Genomic DNA, 16,449 nt, shown 5'->3' with positions numbered 1-16,449 from the left:
AAATTACAACTTATAAAGCAATTCTATACATATCATCTCAGTTGTTTCTTGAAATAAAAAAAAATGGAATTATCATGAGATTCTAATGTCTACCTGGTCATAAAATGTGATTTTCATATAGATAATTGGATTCTGGATATTAACAATCTGGTAATTATTGTAAGTACTCCAAGACTGTGTTGCTAATTAGAAGTAGGAATTGGACCATTCCCCAGACCATTAACTCTCTATAGTATTTGAAACCCCCTATAACTCTTCACACAATAGAGCACAATGGAAAATTTCTGGAAATATAAGTCAATTATAAGTAGTAAAATAACCAAAATCTGAAAACAGATTGAAAGTTCATAATTTCATGAAATAAGCTAAGATTGATATAAAATATCAATATTGCCAGAAATTGTTAAAATAAGTATTGACTCAAAAGTGATGCATCATATTACAGTTCAAGGAAGACAATAGCAATTCTTCTAAACTTATGGAATAAAAGAGTGATGATAAATCTTAATGAAATTTTATTTCAATTTTTACAGGTTCAATATAATCTGGCTCTCAAAGTAATATATGGATATTTGTAATATAATATATTTACAATCTGAAATGCATAGATCAATTATGTAAATATTGAAATACACAAAATACAAATATATTAACGTATATTTATATCTATTACTTGTATAATGTGTGTTTTTATCTGTGAATATAGGCATCTACCATCAATCTACGTAAAGAAAAAACTAGAAGCAGATACCTTGGTGATTGCAAAATTGACAGACCATGACAACATTTTTAAACATCAATTTCTTTTTTTTTAAGATTTTATTTTATTTTTTATAATAAATTTATTTTTATTGGTGTTCAATTTACCAACATACAGAATAACACCTAGTGCTCATCCCATCAAGTGCCCCCCTCAGTGCCCGTCACCCATTCACCCCCACCCCCCGCCCTCCTCCCCTTCCACCACCCCTAGTTCGTTTCCCAGAGTTAAGAGTCTTTATGTTCTGTCTCCCTTTCTGATATTTCCCACACATTTCTTCTCCTTTCCCTTATATTCCCTTTCACTATTATTTATATTCCCCAAATGAATGAGAACATATAATGTTTGTCCTTCTCCGATTGACTTACTTCACTCAACAATTTCTATATTAAAACCATTTGTGATAAATTAAATGTAATGGTCTTTCATTAGATAATATTTACCTAAGGTGATTTCAAAGATAGGATAAAAGAAATCTCCCTCATGCTTCTGCCTGTCAACCCATCAGGTTTTCCACATGCTACCTATTTTTGTTTATTTGTTTTGGATCATCAAGAAACCGTGCATTTATATATTCATATATACAGAGATATGCAGATGAACTCCTTACATAAATGAAGTTAAATTAGGACTACTGTGTGGTTCTTGCTCAATTTTTCTGGAACAGTTTATTTTGTCAATATGAGTATATATAAAAATGACAACACTTTTGGGGCACCTGGGTAGCTCAGTCGTTGAGCGTCTGCCTTTGGCTCAAGTGAAAATCCTAGAGTCCTGGGACTGAGTCCCCCTGTGGGGAGCCTGCTTCTCCCTCTGCCTGTGTCTCTGCTTCTGTGTGTGTGTGTGTGTCATGAATAAATACATAAAATATTTTTTAAAAAAGACAGGATTTTTAATGGTTACACAGTATGTTCTTTTTTAAAAAATACTATAATTTATAAGCCAAACACATACCAATGAGTATTTCAGATTCTTTAGTCTTTTGCTATTATAAATAATGCTTCAGAAGTATCTACATGTATATCTCTCTACTTTCTTTTTCAAAGTATCTCTAGGATAAATTCTCAGAAGTAGTATTGCTATGTATATTTTCTTAGAATAACTATTACCAAACTACTCTTTAAAGTAATTCTGCTAATTTCTACTCTTACCAGCAATGTGAGAATGCTTGATCCACCACCCCTCCCTTCTTGTTGTGGTGGGCACAGAAATGCACCATACAAATCCCTCTTCAAGGAGGGACTTATTCTCCCAGCAGTGAACTCCATCAGGACTGACCTCAGCTATACAGAGCCAACGTGCCCACATGATAGTTAAGGCATGGGTATAGGATCTGGCCCAGGGGATAAACTCTGGTAAGTGATATGTTTGCTAATATTTATTGGAGTTTTTGTACTTCACTGTAAGTAGGAGCTCTTTCATAATAGCTATTACATGTATCTCTCGTAGATGTTCCAACAATGTTTTCCATTCTATATGAGGTTGATTTTCCACAGTAGCAGACCTTAAAACAAGGATTTGGATGCAAGTAGTTTATTTGGAAAATGATCTTAGGCAGCACCTGAAACTAAGTAGGGAAAAGAGAGACAACATTACATGAACAGGTTATTTGCGTGGACAACTGGGTCAGTCCCAATGAGGACTCCTGGAAGAACATGTAGAACCTAATTTATATTTGCCACCCTGCAAAGGAATGAAGAAATTGGGGTATTTATGGACCTACTACCATTTACTACCATTAGTTGAGAGCTATTCTTGGAGATGTTAACTGCTTGGCACTTTCAACCTGGCCTATGTGTGGACTGAAGATACTCCCACAAATAGTAAAGAAAAAAAAAAAGAGCCTTCAGATAGAGTCACAAGTATTTTCAGTAAGAAAGCATCTGAAGAAAGAAAAAAAAATTAAAAAGCAAAAACAGAAGAACTTAATAAATAGTATATATAAAATATAAGGGATAAACAAATCTAAAACTGGTTGTTTAAGAAAACCAATAAAATTAAAGTCTCATATATCTAAACAAGTGAGAGAGAAGGCAGAGATAGCTAATAACTAGTATCAGCAATGAAAACTGATCACAACTATAGCTCCTTCCAACTTTAGAAACTATTATGAAAAAAGTTGTGCTGCTGACTTTGAAAACAGCAAAAATGAATGAATGAACTCCAAAAAGTGAAAACAAAACAATGAAACTGACTCAAGAAGAAATTGGGATTAGATTTTCTTACCACTATTTTTAGAAGGGCATTCATAATTGAAAACATTCCTATGTGATCAAAAATCCTCTTGTGGGGACACCTGGGTGGCTCAGCGGTTGAGCATCTGCCTTCAGCCCAGGGCGTGATCCTGGAGACCCGGGATCGAGTCCCACATCAGGATCCCTGCATGGAGCCTGCTTCTTTCTGTGCCTGTGTCTCTGCCTCTCTCTCTCTCTCTCTCTCTCTCTCTCTCTCTGTTTCTCATGAATAAATAAATAAAATATTTTAAAAAATCCTCTTATGTTTCAGTGAATTCTATTAAGCAATATTTTTCATTGAGTTAAATAAGAAGACATTCTTATCAGTTCATCTGAAGAGGCTAATATGATTTTGATGCCAAAAACTAACAAGGGTGGTACAATAAAAGAAAATTACAAAACTATTATACTCATGAACATAGAATTTTTAATTATAAATAAAATATGGACACAAACTAATCAACTAACAGAATATTCTATTATATAACATTTAAATTCATGCTCTCAGTACAAAAACCACTTGATTTAATAGTAGAAAATTAAAAAAATGTAAGTTGCCACATGAAAATATTAAAGGAACTCAGATGAAGAAAAAGCAACTTAATGAAATTCCACATCTATTCACCAAAAACCAAAATATTGCAAAAACACAGAGAAAGCAGATAACTTTGTTAATCTGGAGGGAGGAAAGTACAAAAATCTATAGGAAACACCATTTATTTTTTTTAAGATTTTATTTGTTTATTTAGTACAGAGAGAGAAAGAGAGAGCATGAGTGGAGAGGTGGGGCAGAAAGAAAGGGAGAAGCAGACTCCCCACTGAGCAGGGAGCCAGAGCAGAGTTCCATCCTAGGACCCTGAGATCATGATCTGAGACATGACCTGAGCCAAAGGTAGACACTTAACTGACTTGAGCCACTCGAGCACACCTAAAAAACATCATTTTAAATATGAAATATTCAATGCCTTCTTTGTGAGGTGAGGAAATTAAGGATGCCTACTTTTACTATATTTATTCAAAATTATGCTGATATTCTTAGACAGTTAGCAAAAACAAAATAAAACAAAAAAAGTAATTAAAAGGAATAAAATGGAAACAACAACATCAAAGTATGTTTAATTGGAGATTATATGATATGCATGTTGAAAATCCAAACTAATCTACAAAAGAATTATAAAATTATTATGAGATTTTGGTAGAGTGGCCCAAAGTAAAATCATATAACAGTAAATTAGATTCTGATCTAAAAATAACATGTCTTACAAATGAAACTTAAAATAGTATGATAAAGATCACATACTCAGGGATTAGTTTCACAAAATATATGCAAGAACTTTACAGAAAAACAATGTAGTAAAATGTTTATTGCAAAAATTGAAGTAAATCTAAACAAACAGAAAGATATAGCATGCTCATGATTTGGAAAACTTACAGATGCAAATGTGCTATTTCTTTCCAAATGGATCTATACTTCTACTGTAATTCTACCTAAAATCCAAATAGGAATGACTAAAATGTGTTTGAAAAGGTGAGGTTCAAAAGATATCTCAATTAACCTGAAAGAAAAAAAGTAACTTTTCAGGAGTGGCTTTACTGGATACCATACATTGTTAGTTATGGATAGGTATGGCTATAAAACAGAGAGAGACATATAGAAAGCTTGTATGCTAAACATATAGGGACATTTACTTTATGAAATCCTGGCACTATGGGCTAGTGCTAATGGAGTGACTTTACAATAAAGATTGCTGGGAAAATATATATCCATAGGTTAAAAAATAAAATCAGCTAATTTTCATATGACACCAAAATTTAATTCCAATTTGATCTTGGAAATAAATTAAAAAATCAGTGTAAAAAGAAAAAAAAATAAAATCTAGGATCCAAGAGAAGATAGAATATAATAGAAAAGACATAATAATGTATGAAATTTTTAGGACAACTTAGCACATAAAATATGGGAATATCTTCATTCATTTAGAGGAAATAAATATATCATGAATAGGATATTAGAAGCATATCTCTGTAAAGGAATAGTTCAATAAACCCTGCTTCAGTAAACATTAGGAAATCTGTGGACCTAAATACATAATCAAGAGAGTGGACAGCCATACACTAGGAGATAATAGTCATGGTACTTTTATCAAACAAAGGATTTTTATTTAAAATGTATTTAAAATGTATTTTATGTAATTTAAGCTAAATAAAATGTATTTAAATGTATTTTATTTATTTAAAATGAACTAGATTTTATGATAAAAGACCAACTGCCTAATAGAAAAGTGGGCAAAAAACTTAAATAAGCATCTCACAAAAGAAAAGACTCAAATGACTACGAATAACCATATTTAAAGAAATTCAAGGCATGCCTGGGTGGGTCAGTCAGTTAAGCATTGGACTCTTGATTTCAGCTCATGTCATCATCTCATGGGTCATGAGATGGAGCCCTGTGTCCAGCTCCGCACTCAGCAGGGAGTTTGCTTGAAGAGTATCTCCTTCTGCCCCTCCCTCTACTCTCTATCTGTCATAAATAAATAAATAAATAAATAAATAAATAAATAAATAAATAAATCTTTTTTAAAAAAGAAATTCAACCACATCAATACTAAGAGGCATTTAAAGTATAACCAAAATGAGATACCACTATTCACCTACCAATGCTGAAGATATTAACATATCTAATGTGACAATATTAAATGTGGGTAACTGGATGACAGGCACTGAGGAGGGCACTTGATAAGATGACCACTAGGTGTTATATTATATGTTGGCAAATCGAACTTCAATTAAAAAAATGTTGGCAAGAATGGGCAATAATTAGAAATCACACACTATATACGGGGGATTTAAATTAATACAACTTTGGAAAATCATTTGATGCAATATTACTCAGCCATTAGAAACGACAAATACCCACCATTTGCTTTGACATGGATGGAACTGGAGGGTAATATGCTGAGTGAAATAAGTCAATCGGAGAAGGACACACATTATATGGTCTCATTCATTGGGGGAATATAAAAAATAGTGAAAGGGAATAAAGGGGAAAGGAGAAAAAATGAGTGGGAAATATCAGAAAGTGAGACAGAACACGAGAGACTCCTAACTCTGGGAAACAAACAAGGGGTGGTAGAAAGGGTGGTGGGCGGGAGGTGGGAGTGACTGGGTGACGGGCACTGAGGGGGCACTTGATGGGATGAGCACTGGGTGTTATGCTACATGTTGGCAAATTGAACACCAATAAAAAAATAAAAATTAAAAATTAAAAAAAAGCATCTAGTAAAAGAGAAAAAACCAGCTCCCTGCAATCCAGAACTTTCAGTCATAGGACACATCCCACCAAAAGAATGCTTGCTCATGTGAGGGCAGCAGATGTCTGTGCAAGGATGTTCATAGCATTTTCATAAAACCCAAGAAGAGTAAATAACTAAAAGTCTATTAACAGAATAAATAAACCAATCGTGGCATATTTATTTTATGGAACATTCTTCACCAATAGAAATGAACTACTATTACAGCTAATAACTTCAACATCCATTTAAAACAAATGTTGAGCCAAAGAAGCCAGACATAATGGAATATATACTCTAAGGTTTCACTTATATGAATTTCAAAAGGAGGCAAGGTTAACATTTATACTCTAATAACCAATTCATAGGGCTTGTAGCTAAACAGAAAGAGTTCTGACTGTCACAAACTCCACAGTGGAGTTTGCCCCTAGGGATGCTGAAGAAGCAATGATTAGAAAATGCTTATGAGTATTTTGAAAGTTGCAGATAATGTTTTGTCTTTACTTTCTTGGAGAAGGTAATGCACAGAAAAATTATTCAAAATTGCTTCTCTATGTGTTGTTTGTCATAGTTCATGATTTGAGAGAGGAAGAGAAGGGAAGAATAAGGAGTGAGGGGAGAAAGGGAACATGGAAGGTAACATATTCACTGGTTCTGGGAGGTAGGACAAGGACTTCTTTAGAGGCCCCTGATCTATGCTTTGGGAGTGGAACTTGAGCAGAATTTTCTTTCTTTCTTTTGTTTTCACCTGCGAGTGATTTTTTTTTTTAAGTGCAGTGAGACTTAATAATCACAGATGTATATAAATTAACTAATTTCCTGAATAAATTTTCTCCAATTATTTGAAGAAAAAATTAATAACCATCAATGCAATGTATAAAAATATTTAAAGTGTGTGTGTGTGTGTGTAAAAATCAAAATCACATTGAGTGAGAAAGCAGTTTGGTATGGATTAACTTCCTGGCTGTGTCTTTCACGTCTTTGTTCCTCAGGCTGTAAATAAGGGGGTTCAACATGGGGATCATGACAGTAAAAAACACCGTGGCCACTTTGACCAGGAGCCACGAGCTTTTGGAGTTGGGCACACAGTAGAGAAGAAGGATTATTCCATGGAAGATGGTGATGGCGGTCAGGTGGGAGGCACAGGTGGAGAAGGCCTTCTGGAGTCCACCAGCAGAAGGCATCTTGATGATGGTGACAACTATGAATATATATGAGGCCAGGATAATCAGGAGGCTGCAAGCCTCGTTGAATGTAGAAATGACCAAACATGTCATCTGACTGAAGTAGGGGTCAGAACAGGATAAAGAGAGGATGGCAGAATACTCACAGCCAAAGTGATTTATGATGTTGGAACCACAGTAGGAGAGTTCCAAAAGAGAGTATGTGAGTGTCAAGGAACATATGCCACCCCACGTGTAGGTTCCAGCTACCAAGAGGGCACAGAGTTTCTGAGACATAGCAACTGTGTAGAGCAGAGGGTTACAGACAGCCACAAATCGGTCATAGGCCATTACTGCCAACATGAACATTTCCGTAATTACAAATGCACAAATGAAGAAAAATTGCACCATGCATCCTTTGAAGGAGATACTTCTGTCTTCTGTGACCAAGGTTTCTAATAGTTTCGGTGTAAAGACACTGGAATAACAAATATCCAAAAAGGATAGGTGGCTGAGGAAAAAGTACATGGGGGTGTGGAGTTTGGGATTGATCCTTACGACCATGATTATGCCCAGATTCCCCACCAGAGTGACCGTGTAGACAGTCAAGAACACCAGGAAGAGGGGCATCTGGAGGTGTGGGTATTCTGAGAAACCCAGGAGAATGAATGTGGTCACAGAGCTCTGATTTCCTTCATCTAGTTCCATGGCTCTTGATTTTAAAAGACGAATAAAGGAGAAGAACAGAAAACTGAGCAGCAGAACTTGAGAAGGAAGAGTAGAAAGAAATTGGGGCAGGTCTGTGTAAGGCAGGGAAGGCAATATGGCCAGCAGGTTCTCATGGGTGCTCTGCTTCACTTTAGAATCTTACTTAACAACTTACTGACTTTTTGTGGAATTAGCTGTATCATTCAGGGCTTTAGTTTCTTCACCTGGAAAATAAGGAATAAGAATAGGACTTATCAGTAGTATGTGACATAAATGATCTGTAAATATATATGATCCTGAGCCCCTTGAATGGCCCCATGATAAAATAGAAGTATATGAGTACAAAGGAAACAGCAAAATCAGGAAACAATTGAGCGTATCATAGTAGTCATGTGACTGCAGCAGAAGTGGCTTTGGGAAGATTAAACATTTCTTTTTTTTTAAATTTTTTTAAACATTTCTAATACATAAAGAAAAACAGAATAGTAAATTTTTGGGGGGGAATACATCATCAGATAATCACAAATATTTATTGATATATTGAATGTTTATCTATTCTCAGTATATCTTATTATCAGGGACTCACAAAACATCTACTTAAGAGGCTCTATACTTGGTCTGGTAAAAAATTTCAATAATAACTATGTTCTGTCAATTACATCCCCATCAGATGGTCATTTTTAAGGCTCAACATGCTTAATCATTTAAAACTGTTTTTAGAAGCAGTGTCTTGGAAATAAGTCTTGAAAGCTTCACATAACTATCTTCTGTTGGTTATGCTGTCGGTAGTACAAACTGTATCAAAGTGGAAAAAAGTCTGCTTATTTACCAGTGATTATAACGTGTGCACACACACACACTCTCTCTCTCTCTATATATATATATATAGTACTGAAAAAGAAATATCTCTTACAACAACAACGCAAAGCCTTTTTCTGATGCAACAAGCCTGAATGGTGAAGAATGGGAAAAAATACGTTAGATTAAAAAATATGAGTATTTTGTTTCCATAAACCAACAGAAGTTTAAACATTACACATTTCACATGAGTAATTTTTTTAAAACTTCACATGATTAAATCTAGAAGTGGACATGGAGACACAGTGAATATGTTGCTGTCATCTTGAACACATCTGTGAACTTTCACAAAGTTTAGCTTTGTCTGTAACCAGCACCAGCTTATCGTTAAATCTACCACTAATCAGGAGCAAAGCATCAGGTACATGATCACATTTTCCGTTACATAGAAGATTGGGTTGACCTGTAGTGAACTTCATGCATTTAGTTATGGGTATCTACTTTAAAAAAAAAAAAAATGGCTCTCTAAATTCAGGAACTTTGATGGCTTTTATCAGGTCACGTTCATGCAGTGAATGCATGAATTCTATCTCAATTCTGAGATAGAATCTGCTATAACTGCCAAGCGCTAGAGGGAACCATTACCATCATCTTTGGCAAAGACTCCAAATTAAATTAAGACAAGACCTGATACAGTTGAAAAGTGGAGAATTCCTGAATATTTTCACATGTCTTTAGTTTAGTCTTCTTTAGTAATACTTCCACTGCCCCCTCCTTATATTAAAGCTTCTGTCCTCACATCTAATGATCTCTTTTCAGCATCAGTCAATGGAAATTACCAAAGCAGTAACCACCATAGTCAATCCTCTCTTTGAAAATTTATCCTGAGCAGTATAAATCCTAGTGTATTTTTCTGGTGCTTTCCAGATCCAAATGGATCTCTTTCTCTCTTTTTCTTTGGAATTCTCAGAAATTAAAGCTAACCCTCTCCATCAAGAGACTTTTCAAATATTTGAGGACATTAAAAGAGATCTCTTGTTCTCTTACCCTCTGGATAAGCATTTTTAAAGTTTTTGTTTTGTTGTGCTTTGTTTTTCCATTTTCTTTCTCATACTGATTTCTAAATACTCCTGAGGACCAACCTACTCAATATTCTGGGTATCAATAGCATAGACTCTCTGAGCTGATATTGAAACTAAGACTAATCTTTTCAGGGTTACCTTGCCAAGCCAAAGGCAATGAACTCTGCAATCTGCTTCCATATGTTATATATCTAATAATAATGCCTGAGTACTTGTAGTCAAATATTTGAACTGTGTTAGGTCAATTTACTGCCATGTCAAACTGTGTCCAGGATTTACCAGAAAGCAACAAATTTCACATTTGTGCGCCTGGAATGTTCAAAGCTGAGGATTGTGCATTTGTTATTCAATTTCATGCACTGTCGACTCCTTTTTCTCTCTGCTGCTTGCATGGCCTTTCAGCCTAACTGAATTGCTGAAGACCACACTACTGCTTGCCTTTTCTCGGGCCATCTGTCTGCCCAGAATGCCTTCACATTCCATTTGTATCACTCTCGTTACTATTTGGTCTATTTGTTAAATTTTTGGTAAATATTCTTTTGCTTTCACTTCTGAAGAGTGAACGTGCTGTATTCAACATGTGCCCCACGTAAACTTTAAATAAAAGAATAACAGGATGTCTTCAGGACTAGAAGAGCTCAAGGGCACTTACAATGAACGTGAGACTTCTTCACCCATTCCAAAATCCTTTTGAGGACCAGGCTTACATTATATATTTGCTGGTTTACAAAGTATGCAGGTACAAAAATGCACAAAGAAGGTAATAATTGTTAATATTATCTTAACAATAATGTTATGGTGATGATTTTATCAAAGCAATTTGAGTATTTTTAACTAACTTAGCCTGGTATCTGGAAATATGATTGGGGTTGAATAAAGAAATTGTATCCATTACACCACAGAAAACGGAAAATAAATTATCCTACTTACCTTTTTTTTAAAGGTTTTATTTATTTATTTGAGATAGAGAGTACAAATGCAGAGAAGCATACTACCCTGTTGAGCAAGGACGTCAACACGGGACTCCATCACAGAACTCTGGATAATGACCTGAGCAGAAGGCAGTCACCCAACCTACTGAGCCACCCAGGCAGCCCCCACTTACCTTTTCTTATCAGAAACTTTTCTTATAAAACTGTACTATCAACCTTTTCTGTTCTTTACATTCAGAAGAGGCTATTTTGAATGAGTGGAGAAAAGGCAGTCTCACATCCTGCTATTTTATAGATCACTTGGGGTTAGGAAACAGATTCCATTAGTTCATATTCAGCCTATGTCACATTTCACATAAGCTTCTTTAGCAAATTGTTTAATTTTATGAGCCTCAATTGTGTCATCTATAAAACGTGGGTAATAACACTATGCTAGCTCACTTAATGTTTAGCGTGAACATCTTAACTGAGAACTAACTTTAGAATATCTGGGAACTAATCCTGCACTTGGTTAAGGCCTCCACAAAACCAGTTTCCTTCCATCTGAATTGTCTAATGTTAGAATTAATCTCCATGAAATTAGTATGAATTCTGAGTTTTGAAATGTCTTTGTACTGCGTATTTGGAAAGTTATTTTTAAAGGGATTATATGGGGGAACCTGGGTGATTCAGTCCATTAAGTATCTGCCTTGGGCTCAGGTTGTGATCCCAGGGTCCTGGGAGTAAGCCCCATGTGAGGCTCCCTGCTCAGTGGGGAGTCTGCTTATTCCTCTTCCTCTGTCCATCCCTCTGTTCATGCTCTCTCTCTCTCACTCACTCACTCTCAAATAAATAAATAAAACATTTATTTTTTTTTTTTAAGTTTTATGTCCTGGACTCATCTTAATTTTAGATTTTTCACTGAGTGTGGGATTCCCAATGATGTATGTTTCTAATCCAGCAACATATAATCTCAATTTTCCTTTGCTTTCCTAACCCTTTCTGTTCTTTCTGACTCTTCTGCTATCTTGTATCTGTGACTGTGGGAAAGGCAATCAGGAAAGAAGGAAAGAGAGAACAGTCAAAGTCACCTTCTTCATTTTTACTATATCTACTATCCACTCATCTGGATATGAGTCAACTGTCAAACTATAGTCCAATCTATAAGATTAACTTTTGTTGACTCTCACTTAGCCTGGAACGCAGCAGTATAAATATTTTTGAGGGCATTTTATACTAAATGAATCACATTGAAACTCTTCTGCCTAGATGTCTTTAATATCTCCTGGCATCCTGCAGCCACTACAATACTTTTACATTCATAGTAGGTTTTTTTTTTTTTAAAGATTTTATTCATTTATTCATGAGACACAGAGAGAGAGAGAGAGGCATAGGCAGAGGGAGAAGCAGGCTCCTTGCAGGGAGCCTGATGTGGGACTTGATCCCAGGACTCCACAATCACACCCTGAGCCAAAGGCAGACACTCAACTGCTGAGCCACCCGGGCATCCCCTTAGTAGGATTTTAAATCTTTATTGTACAAAAACAAGCATTTGTAGTTTCTGATCCACTATTCATCCCTCTGAAATGGCATCTTTACCCTTGTTTTATATCTTGTCACCATTTCATTAGGTACCACAGAGCTTCCAAGAAAACTGCTGGTTAATCTAAATGTCTTTTCTCTTATTCTATGTTCTTTCCACTCACATTACCACAAAGCTTGTGCAATGCCTGGCACATTTGCTACATATGTGTGCATGAGTGCATGTATGTGTGCATCAGCTTTTTCCCTGAAGAATATCACTTCTTAAGAATAAGACTCACATTTAACATTTTCTTTATGAACCCCTAATGTGATTAGCTTAACCAGTGGAGACATATTTTCAAGTTCAGGATAATGGTCCTGGGGATAATGCAAGCAGAATGCAGCCGGCTGAGTATAAACATAAACCAAGTAGAGATGGCAGTTACTACTCAGTTCAGGTAGGTTGTTCCTCCTGCAATGTGCTGGATTCCAGTGTCTTTCACAGGAGAATGAAAAGGTAATCAGGAGTGCCTGGGTGGCTCAGTGGTTGAGCGTCTATCTCTGGCTCAGGTCATTATCCAGGGTCCTGGGATTGAGCTCTGAATCAGGCTCCCTGCAGGGAGCCTATGTCTCCCTCTGCCTATGTCTCTGCCTCACTCTCTATGTCTCTCATGAATAAATAAGTAAAATCTTTAAAAAAGAAAATATAATCAATCCTAGGTTGTTGAATCAACTCACCAAAAGCCAGATTTTCCTGATGCATTTTAATTGAAGGCTTCCTTGCCAGTATGAATAAACTGCATATGCTTTCTGTCTCAAAATTGAAATTTTTGTTCAATAGTTTCAGTTCTTTAATCAGAAGGTTGATAATTTTGGCAAAATGTCATTGAACAAAGATATCAAGAAATGTCATTTTTTGTGAAAGTCAAGAGATTTTGGAGGGAGTACAGAGATATACTTCAGGAGTAGACAGACCTGAAAACTATATTCCATGATGGTGTTTGTTTTATTCTAAGTATATAACCTTGGGGACACAGACTCCAGAGAATCCTGACAGCATGTGCAGCCATTAGCTACAAACAAAATAATTAGAGAGAATTGCTCTTCTGCAACTTGGACTATAATTTCTTCCAAATCATTGACAGATTGATCTTTACATCTTAAAAAATAATTTGCTCCTGGGCCTCCTGGGTGGCTCAGTCAGTTAAGCATCCAACTCTTGATTTTAGCTCAGGTCTTGATCTCAGGGTCTTGAGATGAACCCCACATGGGGCTCTGTGCTGGGCGTGGAGCCTGCTTAAGATTCTCTCTCTCTCCCTCTCCCTCTGCCCCTCCTGCTTGCACTCCCAAAAATAAAATAAAATAAAGATAATAAAATAAAATAAAATAAAATAAAATAATAATTTGCTCCCTATCAATGTTATACTTGTTAAAATTATGAAAAAATTAGAGTCATATCTATCCCAATGATCCCAACATAATTATGGTTATTAGGATAACACTACATGTGTTAACACTTGCTAAGTCTCTTAATTTTGCTTATGTGATCCCATTTGGATTTATATAGAAGCACATTTAACATTATACTATAGATATTTTTACATTCAACCATTAAGGCTTATTTTGCTGATATGTTTGCCCTCGGGGGGTTGGGAGAGTGGAGACATGTTAGTTATCCTGATCTTGGCTATAGATCCAGCTGCAGTCTTCAGTTCAATCACAGAGGTCGTAGTGTTGATATTTTAACCATTTGTACCTGTTTTGTCACAGGTCTTGGAGAAGAAAAAGTCACACTTATGCCTACTACATCCAAAATTTTAAAGGAAGAATAATATATAAATCCATTGGTAGAAAAAAAAAATAGCCCGTAACTATCACTGAACACAATCATTAGTGAACTAGCATATTACCTAACATTCATTTAGCTTCATGATTAGAATGTCAACTTTCAGGTTGAAAGTACAACCTGAGGCTTTTTGAAAAGAATTTTGCATTATATTTGTGTCAATAAAGCTGCATATGCAAGAATATGAATAAATGAGTAAAGGACAACCACATTGACATAAATAGAAAACTAGGGTAATGGATATATATTTTCAAAATGTATATTGTTTTCTTGTGCTAGTACATAGAAAATATTTTATATTTGGTTATACTACCAATTATAATTTACATTGTATTATGGACTTTTTAAGGGAGACATATTCCTTATTTATTTTTGTTTTCCTGGGAGTCTTCTAATACCAAAATGGTTCTTGTGGAATTAAATATATATATTTAATTATGTAATATATATAACATATATATATTAGAAATTTAGGAATTATATATAATATTTATATTAGAAATTTGGAATTTTGTGTTAAACAGCTTTTAATGTTCTACTTTTATAAACACTAACTCTTTTATAAGCCATAACTCTTCAGATCATCTCAAAAATATCACACCTCACATGACATGAACTAAACTGAAATTTGGCCTAGGCAATTAAAAAGTCATGTACACTGACATAGAAACTTTTGTATTCCAATTTATGAATCAAAAACTTCGAGTTTAAATAGCTTAATCTTTTATCCCTAATATCATATGTAGTATTAAAGTTACTTTAGTAAATATTAGAGTGAACAGATAATGGACTTTCAATGGCAAGATTGTCATACACGTATGTACTGATAGAGCCTTGAACAACTCTTACCAATACTCTCCAAAAGAACTAATTAATATTTCTGGCTTTATATTTTGTCACAGAACAATTTAACATTAATTAACTTCTTTACTGTCTCCTTCACATCTTTGTTCCTGAGACTGTAGATCAGTGGGTTCAGCATGGGGATGACCACAGTGTAAAACACAGAAGCCACCTTGACCATGAGCCATGAACTTCTGGAGTCAGGTACACAGTAGAGGAATAGGATGGTCCCATGGAAGATTGTAATAGCAGTCAGATGAGAGGCACATGTTGAGAAGACTTTGTGGCGACCTCCATTTGAAGGCATCTTCATGACAGTGATAAAGATAAAAACATAGGAGGTAAGAATGATCATCAAGCTGCTTATTTCATTGAACGTGGCAGAGACTAAAATGATCTTCTGGCTAATGTAGGGGTCAGAGCAGGACACAGAGACAATGGCAGCATGTTCACAGACAAAGTTATTTATGAAGTTAGTCCCACAAAAGGATAAGGTCAACAAAAAGTATGTGTATGTTAAGGAGCAGGCTATACCCCAGGAGTATGATGCACTCACCAATAAGGAGCAAAGCTTCTGAGACATGACAACTGTGTAGAGAAGTGGGTTACAAACTGCCACAAATCGATCATAGGCCATTACTGCCAACATGAATGTTTCCGTCACCACAAATATGCATGCAAAGAAGAATTGCATAATGCATCCTATAAAGGAGATGGTTCTGTCTTCCACAACCAAGTTTTCTAATAGTTTGGGTGTAACTACTGTAGAGTAACAGAAATCAACAAAAGAAAGATGGCTGAGGAAGAAGTACATGGGGGTATGGAGTTTGGGATTGATCTGGATAATCATGACCATGCCCAGATTTCCCAAAACAGTAACTGTGTAGATGGTAAAGAATAAAAGGAACAGGGGCATCTGGAGTTCTGGATATTCTGAAAAGCCCAATAGAATGAAAGTGGCTTCAGCACTCTGGTTTTCTTGATTCCTGTGGACAATACAAGAAACCTGATTTAGAGAAGTGAGACGCAAAATCTGGATAAAACAAGTTAAAATGAGGAAATGATAAGAAACTTAGTGATTATCCAGAAATACTATCATAGAAAATACTTGATTTTGACCTCTATTTTTAAAGGTGGAAATAACATATCTGCTAAAGGTTAGTATCCAAAATATATAAAGAACTTACAAAACTCACTACCCAAAAAACATACAATCCATTTTAAAAAAAATGGGCAGAAGACATGGACATTTCTCCAAAGAAGAAATAAAGATGACCAATAGACACATGA

General features: G+C 35.3%; 2 protein-coding genes across 2 annotated transcripts; both read right to left on the bottom strand.

Moving 5' to 3' along the window:
* Window positions 1-7,204: 7,204 nt before the first annotated feature.
* On the bottom strand, window positions 7,205-8,155 carry LOC144293310 (olfactory receptor 1165-like). Its single transcript, XM_077864394.1, has one exon. The coding sequence runs from the start codon at window positions 8,153-8,155 to the stop codon at window positions 7,205-7,207; it is 951 nt and encodes a 316-aa protein (XP_077720520.1).
* A 7,047-nt stretch (window positions 8,156-15,202) lies between these two features.
* On the bottom strand, window positions 15,203-16,147 carry LOC144293309 (olfactory receptor 5D13-like). Its single transcript, XM_077864393.1, has one exon. The coding sequence runs from the start codon at window positions 16,073-16,075 to the stop codon at window positions 15,203-15,205; it is 873 nt and encodes a 290-aa protein (XP_077720519.1). The 5' UTR covers window positions 16,076-16,147.
* Window positions 16,148-16,449: the final 302 nt, after the last annotated feature.

The sequence above is a fragment of the Canis aureus genome, chromosome 21, assembly GCF_053574225.1.
Source record: "Canis aureus isolate CA01 chromosome 21, VMU_Caureus_v.1.0, whole genome shotgun sequence".
Classification (NCBI taxonomy): domain Eukaryota; kingdom Metazoa; phylum Chordata; class Mammalia; order Carnivora; family Canidae; genus Canis; species Canis aureus.
Note: the sequence above shows the minus strand (reverse complement) of the source record. Positions and strands in the feature narration are given on the sequence as shown.